Source organism: Thalassophryne amazonica, chromosome 9 (assembly GCF_902500255.1).
Source record: "Thalassophryne amazonica chromosome 9, fThaAma1.1, whole genome shotgun sequence".
In the NCBI taxonomy this organism is placed as follows: domain Eukaryota; kingdom Metazoa; phylum Chordata; class Actinopteri; order Batrachoidiformes; family Batrachoididae; genus Thalassophryne; species Thalassophryne amazonica.
This window is the reverse complement of record NC_047111.1, coordinates 61,879,333-61,898,326: the sequence shown is the minus strand read 5'-3', so window position 1 is coordinate 61,898,326 and position 18,994 is coordinate 61,879,333. Positions and strand designations below refer to the sequence as shown.

Here is an 18,994-nt window from a genome sequence, read left to right as displayed (position 1 = left end):
ATTAAAATTTTCGTGACATATCTTTGACTTATTTAACAACCTAAAAAGCTGTGTGAACAGGTTTGTATCTTCTAAGACTGATACAAGATTTATATGAACTGATATATTTGAAAAATCACTGAGCTGGCCACACTTCTTCAGACACAGTAGATTTTTTTGTGATTTTGTGTTGCCATTTTCAGCGTGCAGTGGAGTTCTGTAACTCTAGGCAGGTCCGTCCACCATCATTCATTCTTTCCTCAACTCCTTTTTAAAAAGTACTTTTACATATGAAGCAGTTTTTAAAGGAGAGTAGAGCACTGACAGGCTTGATTCCTGAAAATGTTTTAATGGAACAAATGTTAGGTGGGGGAAGTGAACTTATCCTTGACGTATGGGGGTAAACGGGGCGTGATTATGCACGGTATTTAAGATGCACATTATGCAGATATAATTTGAGCTTTTGTAACTGATCAAAGTGGCAACGTCTGCAGGTTGTATCCTTTGAACGTGATTTAAAGTGACAGTTTTACTGGTTGATGTTTTAATGAGATTGTTCCTGCAAAAAGACAGTGGGTAAAGTAGATGTAAGTTGTCATAATTAGATGAGATTTTCAGAAGTTAATAGACAGGTTTAAACAAGAAAAAATGCAGTAAGTGAAGACTAGTGCATATGTGGTTTTGCTGTCGTCAGGTGGCGATGGATACGGTCTTCCAGATGATTGAATGTGTAATTGTTAATCCCAAAGCACAGTGAGTGAATTAATGGAGCTGCTTGGTATCACTGAACTCACCTGCAGTATTTCAGTAGAAAGTCTGTACGTGCTCAGCTGTCAGTGGTGTGCACGTTATTGTATCGGTTATGTGGCTGCAAAAAAGAAAAAAGACCAAAATCAGTGTGTAGACAGGAATTCATGATTTAGATGATTGATGCCAGTGAATCGTATATTCAGAGATTTTGCCACAGATGTCACTTTTACAACTGTGACCAACTGCCAGTGAAGTAGTTTCACTCACACGTTCATCCTGATTGGCTTGGCGCTTGACTTTCCACAGACCCTCCGCCCTTAATTCGCACCTGATTATTGCACACGTCTGACTGGTTGGTGGCCTTACCAAGTCACAGCTGTTACGACAACCACGTTTTCAGCGGCGCTTTACCTGTACTTGAATAGTTGTAAAACTGGTGTCTGGTGTTGTTTTCAGTCGCTTCAAGGTGGAATTTGGCTTGTTGTGGGGTTGATAAGTGTTGCACTATGCAGTAGAAAACTTCTCTCTCATCAGTCGACTCATTACCTGTTGGCCTACCTCTAGAACATGGTCCAGTCACTCGCCACATGAAGCTTTCATGACTTGAATGGCTCGTGCTTGTGGCGCAAGCCTTCACATGCACTAAGCATTAATCATAACAGTAACATATTTACATATAAACTTTTTATTATCATCATTATTATTATTATTAAATCTGCCATTAAAGCCTACAGTTTGCCTGTTTGTTTAATTGGCTAAGAAATGCATGTACTGGGGTAAATTTTGAGAAAGTGGTGTTAAATTGAAGCCTGATCTGGTCTCGTCAGTGTAAAAAGATGTTTATGAGCTGATTGTTTTTTTTTGTTTTTTTTTTGTGGTGCACATCTCTTAGCTCCGTTTGCTGTAAATGACAAATGCACTCTGCTGATGTCATTAGTGAATTGTAGGTCAACATCCATCACAGCTGCCTAAAATTGCACAGTGTGTTGTTTTTAATTTTCCCAATTTTTTTTCCTTTTTTTTTTTTTAAGGGTTCCGAACAAGCGGGGGTCAATACAGAGACACTTGAAACTGCACTGGTGCGCTGGTGTTGGTTACTGACCGCTGAATGTTTCAGCGGCAGTGATGCTGTAATCTCCACCTCCGTGCCTCTGCAAGCTTCCCTCGCTGAAACGACCCGCTCTCCATCACCCCACCGTCACCTTCTCCCTGCTTTTCTCCACCTCCTCCCCTGAGCGTGGTGTGGGCTTCACCTCCTTCCTGTTCACTTTTGGGGGGGGCTATTTGAGGGAAAAGACTAAAACAAATCTGTGTTAAAATTTCTGTGTATTTACAAAAAAAAAAAAGGGGGCAGGGGGTTGGAACGAGAGAGCAAGCTTGTGGTGAAATGCACAGATTATGCATTGTTTTTCAGATATGGAATGTACAGAAAGATTAACACTTTTGTTGTGATCATTTTGAATTGGAGAACACTGCAACCTAACAACAAATGTAATTCACAGATTAACCGATTGTGATGCAACAACAGAAAACCGTTTTGTTTTTTGACCAGCAGTATTCAAAGTGAACATGATGAGCATGGGGGAGTTACAGGTGTCAGTTTTTCACCATCTTTCTCACACGTGCAAATTCTAAAAATTGTTACAGATACTCCGTAATAACTGATGACACAAACGGAGGTCAGATTGCCTTGTACAGACAGCAACACTTCAATGCTCACTGTGGAACATTTTGCACATAATTTGAAAGATGGATTCATTTTATTGTCGAGGCCCAATCTGTAGTGGGGCTTTTTGTGGTGGTGGTGGGGGGGGCACTATATCTAAATGTCAGCACACAAAACAGAACTTTACTAACTCTTGACTTCTAAACTTTCTGAATGCACATCTTGTGATGTTTTCAGTTTTTTGTTCAGTGACATTATTCCCTCACTCTCTCGCACATGCACACACACACACACACACACAATCAGTCCTTATCCCCATAAGTATTTTATTTATTTATTTATTTTATTTTATTAACTCATGTCAAAGTGAAACACAGGCCAAAACACAGTAGTGTCGCTCTTTTCTAGTGCAGTGAGAAAGACAGGGTTTTCAGGCTCTTTTATCAAACATTATTTCCCCCCCCCCCCCCCCCCCCCAGTTTCTGTAGTGTCTAATAAGACATTCATGCTTTCATTGCAGAAAGTCATTTAATTTTAGAAATGATGTCTTCAGAGGGCCAAACGTGTGGCAGTATGTTAGACCTCTTGTGTTTACTAGAATGAGCGGTCGGGCAGAGTCTAGTTTTCGACCTTGGTCACTGAACTGGATCAGTTGCACTGATTGCACAAGTGTTAGTTTGATTGTGTGTCTACTGTGATCATTGTCAGCGTGGCTGACGTGTGTTGGAGGCACGGTTACGTCTCTATACAGTCTGTTTATCAGTATTCCTTCTATCGCTCCTGTCGTTGGTGGATCTTGCTGTTTTATTCTCCCTGGTCCAGAGACCTGTATTAAATTGTATAGATTGTGCAAAAAAGCTGAATGTTGCATAGCAGAAGAGAAAAGCTATTCCTTACTGATGACAGTGATTTAAAATGTATAAAAGTAATTCTGAAACAAAGTTTAGGGGATAAATGTAATATTTTGTTTGTAATTACTATTTTTGTTGGAAGAGGGCTACTGGATAAAGAATCATCTGTAATAAAGTAATTTTAATATTTCTTCATGCATGGGTTTTATGTGTAAGAAACATGATGAATGTCAACTATTTAAAAGCAGAACTCTTTAAGTACAGATAACTTTTGTTTTACTGCACTTTAAATTTCACTCAACTCAAGAATCTAATCTGGACTTCCTGTTTTTGGTGGATTACCGTTCGTCAATATCACTTTGGCCTTGGTTGCTGGAGTCCTCAGCATTGAGGTGGTTGCGCTCTGGATCATGCACACAGCTATAACATGATCAAGTAGCATGCCTCATTGGAGTCTCCTGAAGTAATCCTTCATTTAACACAGTTAATCCAGTGGAATCCCAGGATCCCATCACATATCACATATACCTCTGTCCAGCAGCCTTATGGCTCTTCCCAGGAGCCGTTACATCGTAAAGGCCAAGGTCACAGAAACATGAACACCACTGCCAAGATAAGTGAATCAACTATTTTGACACTACAAGTATCTCCACCTGACAATTTAAACTCTGGATTGTAAGCCTTGTTCACGTTACCACTCTTCAGTTTTCACTTTTTTTTTGGGGGGGGGGGGGGGGGGGGGGTAGTTGTATAGTGGAAAACCACGAGATCTGACTTTTCCAAAGGAGATTCGAGCCACATGAGGTGATTTCAAATGCGATTCAAATCACATTTTTGCAAATCCATTTCAATCTGAATGTCTCAGTCACTCCAAAAGGATTTCAAAGTGTTCTCTGCATTGCTCGCAGTGTGACACAAACGACGACGTAGTTCCAGAGAGACTGAAGTTGATTCAAGGTGCTTTACCTGTGGAATCAGAATAAGTGGGGAAAAATGTCAAACTGCCAACACAGCATGAAGAATAATAATGAAAGTTCTGGGGGGATTCATCTGCAGAAGATTTGCTGTCATTCATGTTTATCCTGGGCTTAGCCTGTTACCATAGCAATCTATGGATAGAACTATGTCAATGTGGACACACAGATAGATCTGGTCACTTGCTATACATAATGTGGACAGTCAATTAGTGTTTGCGATATCTGATTTGAACCAGATTTGCAATAAATCCTATTTGAGCAGGCATTATAAACAAGGCCTTAGTATTGATCCTGGACAGTTTACAAATCCAGACACTTGATTCCTAACATACTTTTTCAAGTGCTGTGCTCAGCATCCATTCAATACACTGTAGAGGCTCACGTTGGGAGCACCAATGTAGAAGTCGGGGGTCGCCGCTCTCAAGGTTGTGGTGTTACCAGCGTTGAGCCTTTAAGCCAGGCTCCTGGCAACCAGCACCGTGCCAATGAGCAAGACTTCTACATATCTCAGTGCCGTCACAGGCAAGCATGAGAGAAAAATGAGTCGACTGAGTGAGCTTAGTAGTGAATAGACTATTTTCTAGATGTACAGCATTTATACAAATTGATCAACAATGAAGTAGGAAATGATTGTTTTTGTCAACAAAGGACAGTGAGACTCGGGCAACAGACTTCGATCTGTACTGTTGATCATTTGTATATGACCGAGAACAGGTGGTCGCTTGCTACCTGCGGTTTGTGGGGGGACATGAAAGAGACCTTTAACGTCTGGATTGAATACGCGTTGTACCTTACCGTGTTAACGCCCGCTGCCGGTCCTGGGACATGAAAATGCATTAACATGTATAATGCAGTAGGTCGCGACCCGGACTGGAATTCTTTCGGCAGACATTAATTTGCTTGGGATACAGCTTTGAGTGGCAGACAGGGACAAACACAGTGAAATGACATATGACATTGTGCTTGGTGAATGAAAGACGTTTATGGTCAGTTTGTGTCTCAAAGGTGTAGCTTGGTTGCTACAACACAAAGTTCACAGCATCATACAAAGTCAAGATTAGTGAGCATTTTCTTGTTTACACAGGCACCAACCTAGCAAGACTGCACAGTCCTATACAATACTCAGTCCATGCAAAAAATAAATAGAGTAGGAGCCAGAACACATCCATGAGGAACATCAGAATTTTCTAGGAAGAAGCCAGCACTTAAAGTGCCTGCGTGTCTCTCAGACATAATGTCCTGAAACTTACTGAGGGTCCAGTGAATTTCAGGTTGTCGCACAGAGCAGCCTGATCATCCAAATCAAACACTTGGTGAAAATCAACATAGGCTGCAACAAAGCACTGCAGATATTTGTGCTTGCACTCAGATTATTTACATAAGTGGGATGTGCTCAATGGTCGACTTCGTGGGCTTGTAGCCAGATTGCTCCAGTAACAGAAAAACAATTTAAGTATCACAATTGTAAGACTAAATGTGGTTATTTTTCTTAATGGAAGCTTTAGATGTGCATGATTATTTCAAGGGTGGACAAAAGTTTGAAAACCTGATGATAATTAACGTGTGTATGATCTCTTCCAAGTGAAGTGTTCATTCTCCGACTCTGTGCAGATTTGTTTGAGTCTCTGTAGCCTTGGTCTCTTCATCACAGTGGCTCTCCTCCTGCGAAGAGCATCCGTGGGGCTGCTCCTGGTCCTTTGCATCACCTGGCTATATTCTCCCATTGAACTTCCCCACCTTGCAGCATCCTCTGCTTTTAGGAAATCAGCTACTACTTTGAAATACTCCAGAACTGTTACATGACTCCAGTTACTCGGCTCATGCTCCATTCCTTCTCGTTCTTTCTGGTCCTCCATAGTGAACCCGCAATGTCCTCCTCTGTCTGTCATGAGCAGGAGGAAGTAAGGATTGTTCTGGAAAAGGTTAAGGGGTAAAGTGGAGGCAGGTGGCAGGATAGGGTCATCATGGCTACAGATACAGAGCACAGGGACCGCCACCTCATCCGCTTCTCTCAGCGGTTCATTCCTCTCCCAGTAATCAGACCAATTATTGGCTGAGTATGCCCTCTCAACCAGCACCCGGGTGACTGAGGGCTTCAGGCCCTGTGGAGAAGGAGGTGCTGAACTCAATCCAGGGTCTACTCCCGCAGAAGTGAATAAGTTTGTTGTAGGTCCAGCAGTGCTGCGCTGAGACTGGACTGAAGAACAGAAAAGAATTTCCTCAAAGTCTCTGAGGGAGGAGCAGTTGAGGGCCCGATCCACATCTAGGAACTCGCTGAAGGAACTTGCATATCTTAGAACACAACAGAGGAAGAAAACATTAAATCAAAGTTCTCAGTCCTGTAAGTAAGTACTTTCCTAGCTGTTTTCTTGTGAGACTCTCCAAGGACATTTTGGGTGCCAATTTCCTGTCACCCCATTCGCCAACTCCCTCATACTGACCCTAAACCATGACTGGGCAATAGTGTGCCACCAAGAGCTAAGATTGAGCAGGTTTTTTTTAACAACTGATGGCTTGAGCGGTTGGTTTTATTGAGGGGTCCCTTCAATTTACAGTCCTGATCATCTGTGAAGTCATCTGCTGATGTAATCGGAGCCAGAAAAACCTGCACTCTCTTAGGCCTTCATGCCCACCCCAGCCCTAAACCCTAACCTATACCCAGAGGTGTCAAATCCGCGTTCAGAAAGTAAAAACCATCTCATGTGTTGCTTCTACCTGTGCACCTAAAACAGGTGATCTCAATAATTAGCTCATCTACCTGCCTGAAGAGCTAAACTAATTACAATCAGCTGATTTATTGGGAAGATGGAACAAATATGTGGCTGGACTTTTACTTTCTGAAGCTGGATTTGACACCTCTGCCTATACCTCCTGGTAAGAAACTTGGCCTTCGCATGGTGGGGGAAAAAATAGGGGAATCAGCACCCAAAAAGTCCTAAGATATTCTTTGTTCTGTTTAAAAGTCTACTAGTCACCATCACCAACTAGTTCCTACTACAACCCTGGCAAAAATTATGGAATCACCGGCCTCGGAGGATGTTCATTCAGTTGTTTAATTTTGTAGAAAAAAAAAAAAGCAGATCACAGACATGACACAAAACTAAAGTCATTTCAAATGGCAACTTTCTGGCTTTAAGAAATCAAGAAAAAAAAATTGTGGCAGTCAGTAACTTACTTTTTTAGACCAAGCAGAGGGAAAAAAAAATATGGAATCACTCAATTCTGAGGAAAAAATTATGGAATCATGAAAAACAAAAGAACGCTCCAACACATCACTAGTATTTTGTTGCACCACCTCTGGCTTTTATAACAGCTTGCAGTCTCTGAGGCATGGACTTAATGAGTGACAAACAGTACTCTTCATCAATCTGGCTCCAACTTTCTCTGATTGCTGTTGCCAGATCAGCTTTGCAGGTTGGAGCCTTGTCATGGACCATTTTCTTCCACTTCCACCAAAGATTTTCAATTGGATTAAGATCCGGACTATTTGCAGGCCATGACATTGACCCTATGTGTCTTTTTGCAAGGAATGTTTTCACAGTTTTTGCTCTATGGCAAGATGCATTATCATCTTCAAAAATGATTTCATCATCCCCAAACATCCTTTCAATTGATGGGATGAGAAAAGTGTCCAAAATATCAATGTAAACTTGTGCATTTATTGATGATGTAATGACAGCCATCTCCCCAGTGCCTTTACCTGACATGCAGCCCCATATCATCAATGACTGTGGAAATTTACATGTTCTCTTCAGGCAGTCATCTTTATAAATCTCACTGGAACGGCACTAAACAAAAGTTCCAGCATCATCACCTTGCCCAATGCAGATTCGAGATTCATCGCTGAATATGACTTTCATCCAGTCATCCACAGTCCACGATTGCTTTTCCTTAGCCCATTGTAACCTTGTTTTTTTTTCTGTTTAGGTTGTAATGATGGCTTTCGTTTAGCTTTTCTGTATGTAAATCCCATTTCCTTTAGGTGGTTTCTTACAGTTCGGTCACAGACGACTCCAGTTTCCTCCCATTTGTTCCTCATTTGTTTTGTTGTGCATTTTCGATTTTTGAGACATATTGCTTTAAGTTTTCTGTCTTGACGCTTTGATGTCTTCCTTGGTCTACCAGTATGTTTGCCTTTAACAACCTTCCCATGTTGTTTGTATTTGGTCCAGAGTTTAGACACAGCTGACTGTGAACAACCAACATCTTTTGCAACATTGCGTGATGATTTACCCTCTTTTAAGAGTTTAATAATCCTCTCCTTCGTTTCAATTGACATCTCTCATGTTGGAGCCATGATTCATGTCAGTCCATTTGGTGCAACAGCTCTCCAAGGTGTGATCACTCCTTTTTAGATGCAGACTAATGAGCAGATCTGATTTGATGCAGGTGTTAGTTTTGGGGATGAAAATTTACAGGGTGATTCCATAATTTATTCCTCAGAATTGAGTGAGTCCATATTTTTTTCCCTCTGCTTGGTCTAAAAAAGTAACCGTTACTGACTACCACAATTATTTTTCCTGATTTCTTATAGTGTTTCTTAAAGCCAGAAAATTGCCATTTGAAATTACTTTAGTTTTGTGTCATGTCTGTGATCTGCTTTTTTTCTACAAAATTAAACAACTGAATGAACATCCTCCGAGGCCGGTGATTCCATAATTATTGCCAGGGGTTGTATATGTGCCAAGTACTAAATATAGCCAAACACCTTAAATATAGCAATCACTGACTTAGTTAAATGTTAAACATGACTTCAAATAAAAATGTAGAATATGAATGTGTTCCTGTTAATGCTTATTTGGTTTTCAGTCATTGTAAAAATGTCTGATTTGTTCAGTTTTCTCTTATGTGAAATACTCCAAAGGATTGTAACAAAAGACCATGAGGTAATGAGTTACATACAGGTACGTATAGGTTTTTATCATAAGTAGTGGTGCTAGCTAGTAATGGGACAACTTAGTACTAGGTGTAGTTGGGTGTGTGCCTTGTTGGTACTGGGTCTAGTTTAGACATAGAAGTAGAGAGACTGGAATGCCAACTCAAGATCTCATTCCATTGAGTTCTGTTTGTGAGCTTGCAACCCCGAGATTTCAGCCACTCCGCTGCGAAAGCTGGGGTAATTTACTTCTGGTCGTCTGCCAGTAATAACACCAGATGCGCTTGTAAAGGACAGTTTCTGCTTCAGCTTTCTTGTGCTTTCTGCTGTGGCTTCAGCAAGTTATCCCCTCGAAATATGTTCAAAGTGTAGCTTGAATGAAGTTGGGTCATTCCATGCCAAGTCAGCCAGTGGTCCCCACATGACCCCCTCCAAAAAAAGTGAAAAACACTGCACTTGCTCCCCAGCTACAGAAATAGAAATACCCCAAGTTTTAATGAGCCACCTCTAATACTTTAGGCACAGGAGCTGTTTCAAAATCGCAGCATTTTTTGTTCGTATTTTAAAAAAGCACTTTCTGGCCGACTTTGGAAAGCAATATAGCCTAGTCAAATTAAGTGAAACCCCTCAAACTTAGTATCCTAGGCAAAATCATACTGGAAAAGCCATATCTGGCATTAAAACAATGATATCTGGCTTCATTTTTTATCCAACTGTTCTTAAAAACTGCCAAAAACAGTATATTTTCTAAACGAGGTCTTACTTTGAGCATGCACTGTGTCAAAATGGATAAATACCCACACTTCTCTTTACAGGCATAGACTCATGAACTAGTTCCAATGCCAGAATGTTTCAATTTTGCATTTCAGCTTAAATTTTACTTGCAAGAGAAAAATTGAAGTTACGCAATTTAGATTTTTTCACAAAAATACCCCATAATTGACCACAAAAATCACCAGGTGAGCAATTGATAAAAAAAATTGAAATTTCAACCATGCAATTATATGGATGTAAAGATTATATATACTAAATTTCAAGTTTGGGCAAGAAATATTTATATATTTTTAATTTTTCTGAAAAGTCATAATTTTTATGAATATAGATCCAACAACACATGATATACAATGTCATGTAATCTAAAAATACTTTCAAGGTTTACCTGAATGATTCATTTCTTATATTTATTTAATAGTTAAATACACAAATCAAATAAATTTTATTTATATAGCGCCAAATCACAACAAACAGTTGCCCCAAGGCGCTTTATATTGTAAGGCAAGGCCATACAATAATTACGGAAAAACCCCAACGGTCAAAACGACCCCCTGTGAGCAAGCACTTGGCAACAGTGGGAAGGAAAAACTCCCTTTTAACAGGAAGAAACCTCCAGCAGAACCAGACTCAGGGAGGGGCAGTCTTCTGCTGGGACTGGTTGGGGCTGAGGGAGAGAACCGGGAAAAAGACATGCTGTGGAGGGGAGCAGAGATCAATCACAAATGATTAAATGCAGAGTGGTGCATACAGAGCAAAAAGAGAAAGAAACACTCAATGCATTATGGGAACCCCCCAGCAGTCTAAGTCTATAGCAGCATAACTAAGGGATGGTTCAGGGTCACCTGATCCAGCCCTAACTATAAGCTTTAGCAAAAAGGAAAGTTTTAAGCCTAATCTTAAAAGTAGAGAGGGTGTCTGTCTCCCTGATCCGAATTGGGAGCTGGTTCCACAGGAGAGGAGCCTGAAAGCTGAAGGCTCTGCCTCCCATTCTAAGAAGAATAATTTTAAATTCTATTCTAGAATTAACAGGAAGCCAATGAAGAGAGGCCAATATGGGTGAGATATGCTCTCTCCTTCTAGTCCCTGTCAGTACTCTAGCTGCAGCATTTTGAATTAACTGAAGGCTTTTCAGGGAACTTTTAGGACAACCTGATAATAATGAATTACAATAGTCCAGCCTAGTACAAATACACAGTGAACAAGTAATATTTCCTACATAATATTTAAAATGCACACATTTGCAAACAAAGTGCTCTTAATCTAGGTATACCATGTATACCAAACAAAGCCATCGTGTCTGAAAAATATGTTCTTGGGTTATGTACAGGAAAACGTGTTTTCTGCAGACACAGCACAGGCAAAAAGGCTAATAGTAAATCAGCTACTGTAATAATATTTGTCATCAGTTATGTGTGCAAAAACCCTGGGAGAAGTGACTCAACTTTGTTCTGATCACTGTCATTCAGACTGTACTTGCGAGCACCAGCATCACTCAAATCAACAAAATTGTGAAAGCCAACTGTCTTACACAATGTTTCGATGACATTCATCTTGCAAAGTCAACCCTAGAGCACATTTTGCCTCCATGATTGATGAGAATATGATTAGGCAGTGGTCAAAATTCCCAGAAATTCTTTGACCTATTTCTGGGAAACCAGGTTGAAATTAGGTTGTTCAGTTAATCCCACCTTCTGGGAAATTCTAAATATAACCTGACCTTTTTCTGGGAAATTGTCAAAATTATCATTCATTTGGGTACCCTGTGCTGTTGCATCCATCAGCAATACAGTTTTTTACCAAGTTAAAATAATTGTATAATTATTATAGTTATTATATAATAACTATATATTCACATTTTTAGCCCATTGATTAAGACTTAACACCATATAGTCGATGTGCGATTTCACACAATATTGCCTATTGTAAAAAAATAATTAAAATAGAAATATTTCTTGCCCAACTTGAAATTTAGTATATATCATCTTTACATCCATATAATTGCATGGATGGTTGAATCAATTGCTCACCTGGTGATTTTTGTGTAGTTAATTAGAGGGTATTTTTTGCAAAAAATCGAAATTGCACGATTTCAATTTTTCCCTCACAAGCACAATTTTGGCTGAAATAGAAAAATGAAACATTCTGGTGTTGTAACTGATTCATGAGAGTATATGCCTGTAAGAAGCATGGGCATTAATCTATTTTGACACAGTGCATGCTCAAAGTCAGACCTCGTTTAGAAAATATACCATTTTTGGTAGGTTTTAAGAACAGTTGGATAAAAAATGAAGCCAGATATCATTGTTTTGATGCCAGATATGGCTTTTCCAGCATGATTTTACCTAAAGTGGTAAGTTTGAAGGGTTTCACTTAATTTGGCTAGGCTATATTGCTCTCCAAAGTTGGCCAGAAAGTGCTTTTTTCAAATAAGAACAAAAATGCTGCGATTTTAAAACTGCTCCTGTGCTTAAAGTATTAGAGCTGGCTCATTAAAACTTGGGGTATTTCCATTTCTCTAGCAGGGGAACAAGTACAATTTTTTTCTCTGTTGGAAGCCTTAAGGACAAGTTGGAACATGTCCAGCTGTTAAACAATTTCTCATATACTCACTCCACTGAAAGCCATCAAAAGCCGCCTGGATTTTACAAATGGTTATCAACACGGAGGTGTTTTTCCTGTGCCGCCGCTCCGCGCCGGCTGCGTCCCGACGCGCGGACCCGTCCGCACGTCTTTCATTAAAAAAATCTCCTTTAACAGTGGAATATCCGGATAAAATGCTGAAACCGACTTCTTCTGAAACTTCTATGTTCTCTCACGACGTCCTGGATCAACAGAGCCTGAAATGTGGAGGTTTTCAGCTTGAAACAGGCTGATGACGCCGCCTGAGAGCGCAGCGCGACGTCTCGCACCGTGGGAAGTCCTTAAAGCGACAGTGTCACCTCAAAATCTCTCATCAGCCGTTAAAATTTTCACTGAAAACCAGCTTAATTTTTCGAACCGTGTCCACTTCGATGTGTCTCACAGGTTTAGAAAAAATTTTGATCAAACAAAGCGCCAGTCTCTCAGCAACTTCTCAGACAAAGGAATTCCGACGAGGGGCTGGACGACTCCTCCCACAAGGAGTGCTCACAGGCGAATGACGTCACCGACAGGAGTGGAAAAACTCACGCATGTGCACGAGGGTTCATGCATGTCTGACGTAAAAACATATGAATGAAATCCATATAGTTTTTGAAAAAAATAAAAAGGACCTATACTTTACGGACAGCCCTCGTATATATATTTACACTGAGATACCATTAAAATAAAATAAGTACAAATTGAACAGAGAACAACAAGATTAAAATAAATAGTAACTGTATCCCTGTGGATGTGTAGATGACAACAAATTCAGCACCACATTTTGGACAACAAAACAACAATTTAGCACTAAGATTCAGACTACAAAATAATGGAAGAGAAAAACTAGTGTTTTGGACCAGGAATCACATAAAAACAAATAAAAGGCTTGAGTTTCTCTTCCCTTAACTGACTGAATAAACTTGACTTTAAGTGTCTTTTAAAACTTGCCATGTTGCTAATCGACTGCAAGATCTAGATTTTATATAAGGCATACTTTATCTGAATAGTTCCAGATGTGTGGGATACGTGGGTTATATCTTGAGCTTTCAACCTAACCGGTTGTTTGCAAACCTTCACAGCAATAACAGTGCGGCATTTTCATTTTGACAGCAAGTGACTTTGTGAGCAATAATCGGTTAATCTCTAACCCTATTTTGTGATGTTTGATATCACTTATTCTCAGCAGAATGGCGCTCCAAACAATGGAAGTAAATAACCAAAACTCTACTGGCACATGCACGGCACAACCCCAGCCCCGAAGATCAGAAGTTGGCATTCTATTTCTCTACTTCTATGGTTAGATTGGAGCCATCTGAATGCAAATCTCCCTCCTTCTTTACCTCCTTAGCTGCTGTTTCCTGAAAAATAGGGCCCCCCAGTGATACAGAGGAGGCATATCCATTTCAAACCACAGCTGGCCCAGGAGCACCGGCGAGATGGCTGCAGCTGCTGTCAAGTGTGAACTGGACCCACACTCCCCCAAGTAGGAGAGCAGAATCCCTGAGCCAGATCCCTCACTAACTGCGAGCAGCACAGAGGACGGGTGACGGCTGTGGATGTATGCCACCGCCTGAACATCAAAATCAAAGATAACAGCAGTGGTTTACTCTCTCAAGGGCAAATCACCCAAATAAACCGGATAATATACACTACCAATCAAATTTTTGTTATATAAATATTTCCATACATATTTACACATTTCTATTGGAGAATAGCTGATTATACAGTTGTGCCTCAATATATGGGATTTCTTTTTTTAAATTTGCACCTATAACAAAGTTTCTGCAAAGTGAAAACTTGTAAAATTGTGACCATTAATTTCCCAGTTGGAATACAGATCAACAGTGGGGGAAATAAGTATTTGATCCACTGTCAATTTTCCACCTACAAAGAATGGTCTGTAAGTTTTATCATAGGTACACTTCAACTGTGAGAGACAGCATCTAAAAAAATCCAGAAAATCACATTGTATGATTTTTAAATAATTAATTTGCATTTTATTACATGAAATAGGTTTTTGAGCCACTGTCAATTTTGCAGATTTTCCCACCTACAAAGAATGGAGAGGTCTGTAATTTTTATCACAGGTACACTTCAACTGTGAGAATCTTAAAAAAAAGAAAAAAAAGAAAAGAAAATCACATTATATGATTTTTAAATAATTAATTGCATTTTATTGCATGAAATAAATATTTGATCCCCGAAAAACAGACCTTAAGAATTGGTACAGAAACATTTGTTTGCCATTACAGAGGTCAGACGTTTCCTGTCATTCTTGACCAAGTTTTCACACTGCAGCAGAGATTTTGGTCCACTCCTCCATACAGATCTTCTCCAGATCTTTCAGGTTTGGAGTTTCAGCTCCCTCCAAAGATCTCGCAATACATGACCCCATCCATCCTCCCTTCAATATGGTGCAGTCGTCTTGTCCCCTTTGCAGAAGAGCACCCCCAGAGTATGATGTTTCCAACCCCATGCTTCACGGTTGGGACAGTGTTCTCGGGGTTGTTCTCATCCTCTAAACATGGCAAGTGGAGTTGATTCCAAAAAGCTCTATTTTGGTCTCATCTGACCACATGACCTTCTCCCATGCCTCCTCTGGATCATCCAGATGGTCACTGGTGAACTTCAAATAGTCCTGGACATGTGCTGGCTTGAGCAGGGGGACCTTGTTGCCCTGCAGGATTTTAAACCATGATGGTATCGTGTGTTACTAATGTAATCTTTGTGACTGTGGTCCCAGCTCTCTTCAGCTTGTGTAGTTCTGAACTTTCTCAGAATCATCCTTACCGCACAAAGTGAGATCTTGCATGGAATCCCAGACCGAGGAAGACTGACAGTCATCTTGTGTTTCTTCCACTTTCTAATAAATAACCATAACAGTTGCTGTCTTCTACCAAGCTGCTTGCCTGTTGTCCTGTAGTCCATCCCTGCCTTGTGCAGGTCTACAGTTTTGTCCCTGATGTCCTAAGACAGCTCTTTGGTCTTGGCCATGGTGGACAGGTTGGAGTGTGATTGATTGAGTGTGTGGACAGGTGTCTGTTATACAGGTAACGAGTTCAAACAGGTGCAATTAATACAGGTAAAGAGTGCAGAATAAGTGGGCTTCTTAAAGAAAAATTAACAGGTCTGTGAGAGCCAGAATTTTTGCTGGTTGGTAGGGGATCAAATACTTATTTCATGAAATAAAATGCAAATTAATTATTTAAAAATCATACAATGTGATTTTCTGGATTTTTTTTAGATTCTGTCTCTCACAGTTGAAGTGTACCTACAATAAAAATTACAGACCTCTCCATTCTTTGTAGGTGGGAAAACCTGCAAAACTGGCAGTGGATCAAATATCTATTTCCTCCACTGTAAATATAATATATGAAAGAAAAACATAATGGCTACATGAATATTTCCAAGGCACTGAATATGTCTTGCACCTCTTTCCACCACCCCTGCCCCCCCCCCCCCCAAAAAGGTACGTTACTCTGTAACTCTGTCTGAAGTAAGCAGTTGTCAGTGCGATGAATGAGGGGAGCCACTAAGCCATCTCTGACAATTCAGAATTAGTTGCAAGCTTCTGTGACTGTGATTGGAGAGAAACTGCTGATAGTGCAACATTTGTGTGTTGATTCAGCAGTCACAGCTTCATAGTTTTAGTGGAACAGAGAAAGAATGCGAAAATCTATGCTACAGTTTCCTACAAGGCACATGGAAAACTTGCCAAGATTTCATTTATCTACGGTGCGTCCGGAAAGTATTCACAGCGTTTCACCTTTTACACATTTTGCTATGTTACAGTCTTATTCCAAAATGGAGTAAATTCATTTTCTCCTCAAAATTCTACTCACAACACCCCATAATGACAACATGAAAAAAGTAACAAATCACGTGTATGTAAGTATTCACACCCTTTGCTCAATACTTTGTTGATGCACCTTTGGCAGCAATTACAGCCTCAAGTCTTCTTGAATATGATACCACAACCTTGGTGCAGCACCTCTCTAGCTCCATTAGTTCAATTAGATTCAGGTCTGGGCTCTGGCTGGACCACTCAAGGACATTCACAGAGTTGTCCTGAAGCCACTCCTTTGATATATTGGCTGTGTGTTTAGGGTCATTGTCCTGCTGAAAGATGATCCATCACCCCAGTCTGAGGTCAAGAGCGCTCTGGAGCAGGTTTTCATTCAGAATGTCTCTGGACATTGATGCATTTATGTTTTCCTCATACCTGACTAGTCTCCTAGTTCTCCTAGATCAGCAGTAATATGTGTTTTATTTTGAATTTATAGACTATTATTTCATCACTGCGTCTTGAATAAATCATTTTCTGCTTGAATGTGGATTTGGCTGCACAGTCACTTTGATGCTAGGTTAAGATTAAAGACTAAAATTAAAATACAATGCAGATTATTTTCTCTTTTTGAGTAGAGCGCTTTCAGCGAAGCTCAGTGCAATAGAGTAGAGCTCTGTGTGTGTGTGTGTGTGTGTCATGATTTGTTTTTAAAGTGATAATTGTTTATTTAATCTATTTTGTAACAAAGCTATAACATAACAAAATGTGGAAAAAGTGAAACACTATGAATACTTTCCAGATGCACTAAGAGACAACTGTATGTGTGTATCTGTCCCTCTCCTGTCCAAACAGCAGCTTGGAATTGCGCCAAACTTGGCACACACATACTTTTACACACAGAGAGTGGCATAGGCTATTGAGCACTTTAGTACAGTAGTAGTAGTAGTTAAGGGAAGGCTCCGGGTTCAAATCCCACCCCTGCCACATTTCTCCATGTAATGTGGAGTTGCTTCAGGAAGGGCATCCGGCGTAAAACCTGTGCCAATTCAACATGCAGATCCACCTTGGATTTGCTGTGGCAACCTTGAGTGCAAACAAGGGAGCAGCCGAAGGGACTTACTAGTAGTAGTTAAGGGGAGAGACAGTTTTGTGCTGCTGAACTGAGCCAAACTTGGCAAACATGGACTTTGACATACCCCCCTATGCCAAAGTACCTCGTATATATTTGCCAAGTTTGGCAAACATATACGTGACATAGGCTGTTGAGCACTTTAGTGGTAGTAGTAGTAGTAGTAGTAGTTAAGGGGAGAAACACTTTTGTGCTGCTGAATTGAGCCAAACGTGGAACACATATACTTTGACATATGGGGATTGACACTGGCTGTTGCGCACTTTAGTAGTAGTACTAGTTAAAGGGAGAGACACTTCTTTTTCCTTTAAACTTTTTGCCTCTTCATTTTTGCAAGTAACAGCAACGTAGTAGTAATAGCAGCTGTCTCTACTTTAGTCTTCTTTAGTCGCACCCTAACAGTTCTCTGGAATCCGAGATAGGTGGGAGGTGATAGCTTTGTTGGTGAAGATGAAGTTTTCATTCCAGTCTCTGAATCAAACTGGCCCTGGGGCTGGTAACTGGCGACTTCATTTATATTCTTCACAAGAACCATATTGGTAATATCATAATTTTGTGTTCCAGTACCTGCTCTAGGTCAGCTGGGTCTCCAAACTCGGTCAGGCGTGCCGTGGTCAGCGGGCACCCTGCTGTGCCTCGTGGGTGAAACACAACCACATAGAAGCCTTGCTGTAGGGCCACACGGGACAGCGCTTTAAGGTGCAGCGTCATCCCTCCCCACACCTGAGGGATGAGGAGGAGGACAGGCGGTGTGGAGGAGAAACAGCCCAACGTCTTTCCCCCTGAGTGGTGCTCCTTCCTCCCATCCCACCTCTTCCTCCCAAAAGCCTCACTCGTCTGTGTCCCCACAGCCCAGTCCAGAGCCACAATCCCCCCATCGCTCAGCAACAGGTGGTCTCTGCTGAACTGCACTGAGTCTTCTTTGTGTCCCCACAGCAGACTGCTTAGAGTCTGGAGGTGTGGGTCTCCTGTGGGCCAACCAGGAGACAATTTGGGCAAAGTCAGTGAGCCACAGTGTTGCAGCAGGTAGCTGGCCAGCGCCGTGGATTTACAGATCAGCGTTGGGCTCTCTGACACGTGAGGCCAAATGTCTGTCCCAGCTGAACTGACCTGCTTGGTCAATGTTTCAGAACGTCTGTGCAGTGGCAGTTTCAAGAGCAGGCACATTATGATCCAGAGGCTCCAGCCTGCATCCCTGACAAGCAACCCCAACCAGTATCGGACTGTGGGCCAGTGCAGGGCCACAGACAGCAGCACAAACACCACAGACGGCAGCAAAGACACCAAGCATTCCCACAGAAAAACCTCCATTAGCTCAAAACACCGTCACACTTTTTGTCTTGAGGCAAATCTGACCATTTCTCTGGGATGGATGTCCTGCTTTGATTGTGTCAGTGACCTCTGACCTCTATGCTTCACAGTCCAGATCTCTTGCCTCATATCCCAGCTGGTGAACATGTGAAGGAACAACCAGGTCCCGAACGAGTGCCTTCTTCTGGTTTGACCAAGTCCAACAAGAGTCAAGTTTAATCTCCAGCAAGCACAAGGCAGGAGAAGGAGAAGTCCTCAGGCTCCTCCCCCCG

General features: G+C 41.1%; 1 protein-coding gene across 1 annotated transcript; it reads right to left on the bottom strand.

The window, feature by feature from the left end:
* Positions 1 to 5,647: 5,647 nt before the first annotated feature.
* Positions 5,648 to 18,722, bottom strand: LOC117517932 (protein ABHD15). The gene is made up of 3 exons (XM_034179062.1): positions 17,979 to 18,722; positions 13,836 to 14,065; positions 5,648 to 6,515 (listed from the first exon to the last, which is right to left on the bottom strand). Exons 1-3 carry the CDS (start codon positions 18,720 to 18,722, stop codon positions 5,780 to 5,782), a joined length of 1,710 nt encoding a protein of 569 aa, XP_034034953.1. The 3' UTR covers positions 5,648 to 5,779.
* Positions 18,723 to 18,994: the final 272 nt, after the last annotated feature.

Excerpts from the sequence above, each read along its gene's own strand:
- LOC117517932 (XM_034179062.1), bottom strand. The coding sequence starts at position 18,722 with ATGGAGGTTTTTCTGTGGGAATGCTTGGTGTCTTTGCTGCCGTCTGTG. Across the intron at positions 14,066-17,978 it reads ACCCAGCTGACCTAGAGCAG|GCGGTGGCATACATCCACAG; the intron begins GTACTGGAACAC and ends TTTGATGTTCAG. Across the intron at positions 6,516-13,835 it reads AGGAAACAGCAGCTAAGGAG|ATATGCAAGTTCCTTCAGCG; the intron begins GTAAAGAAGGAG and ends TTGTGTTCTAAG.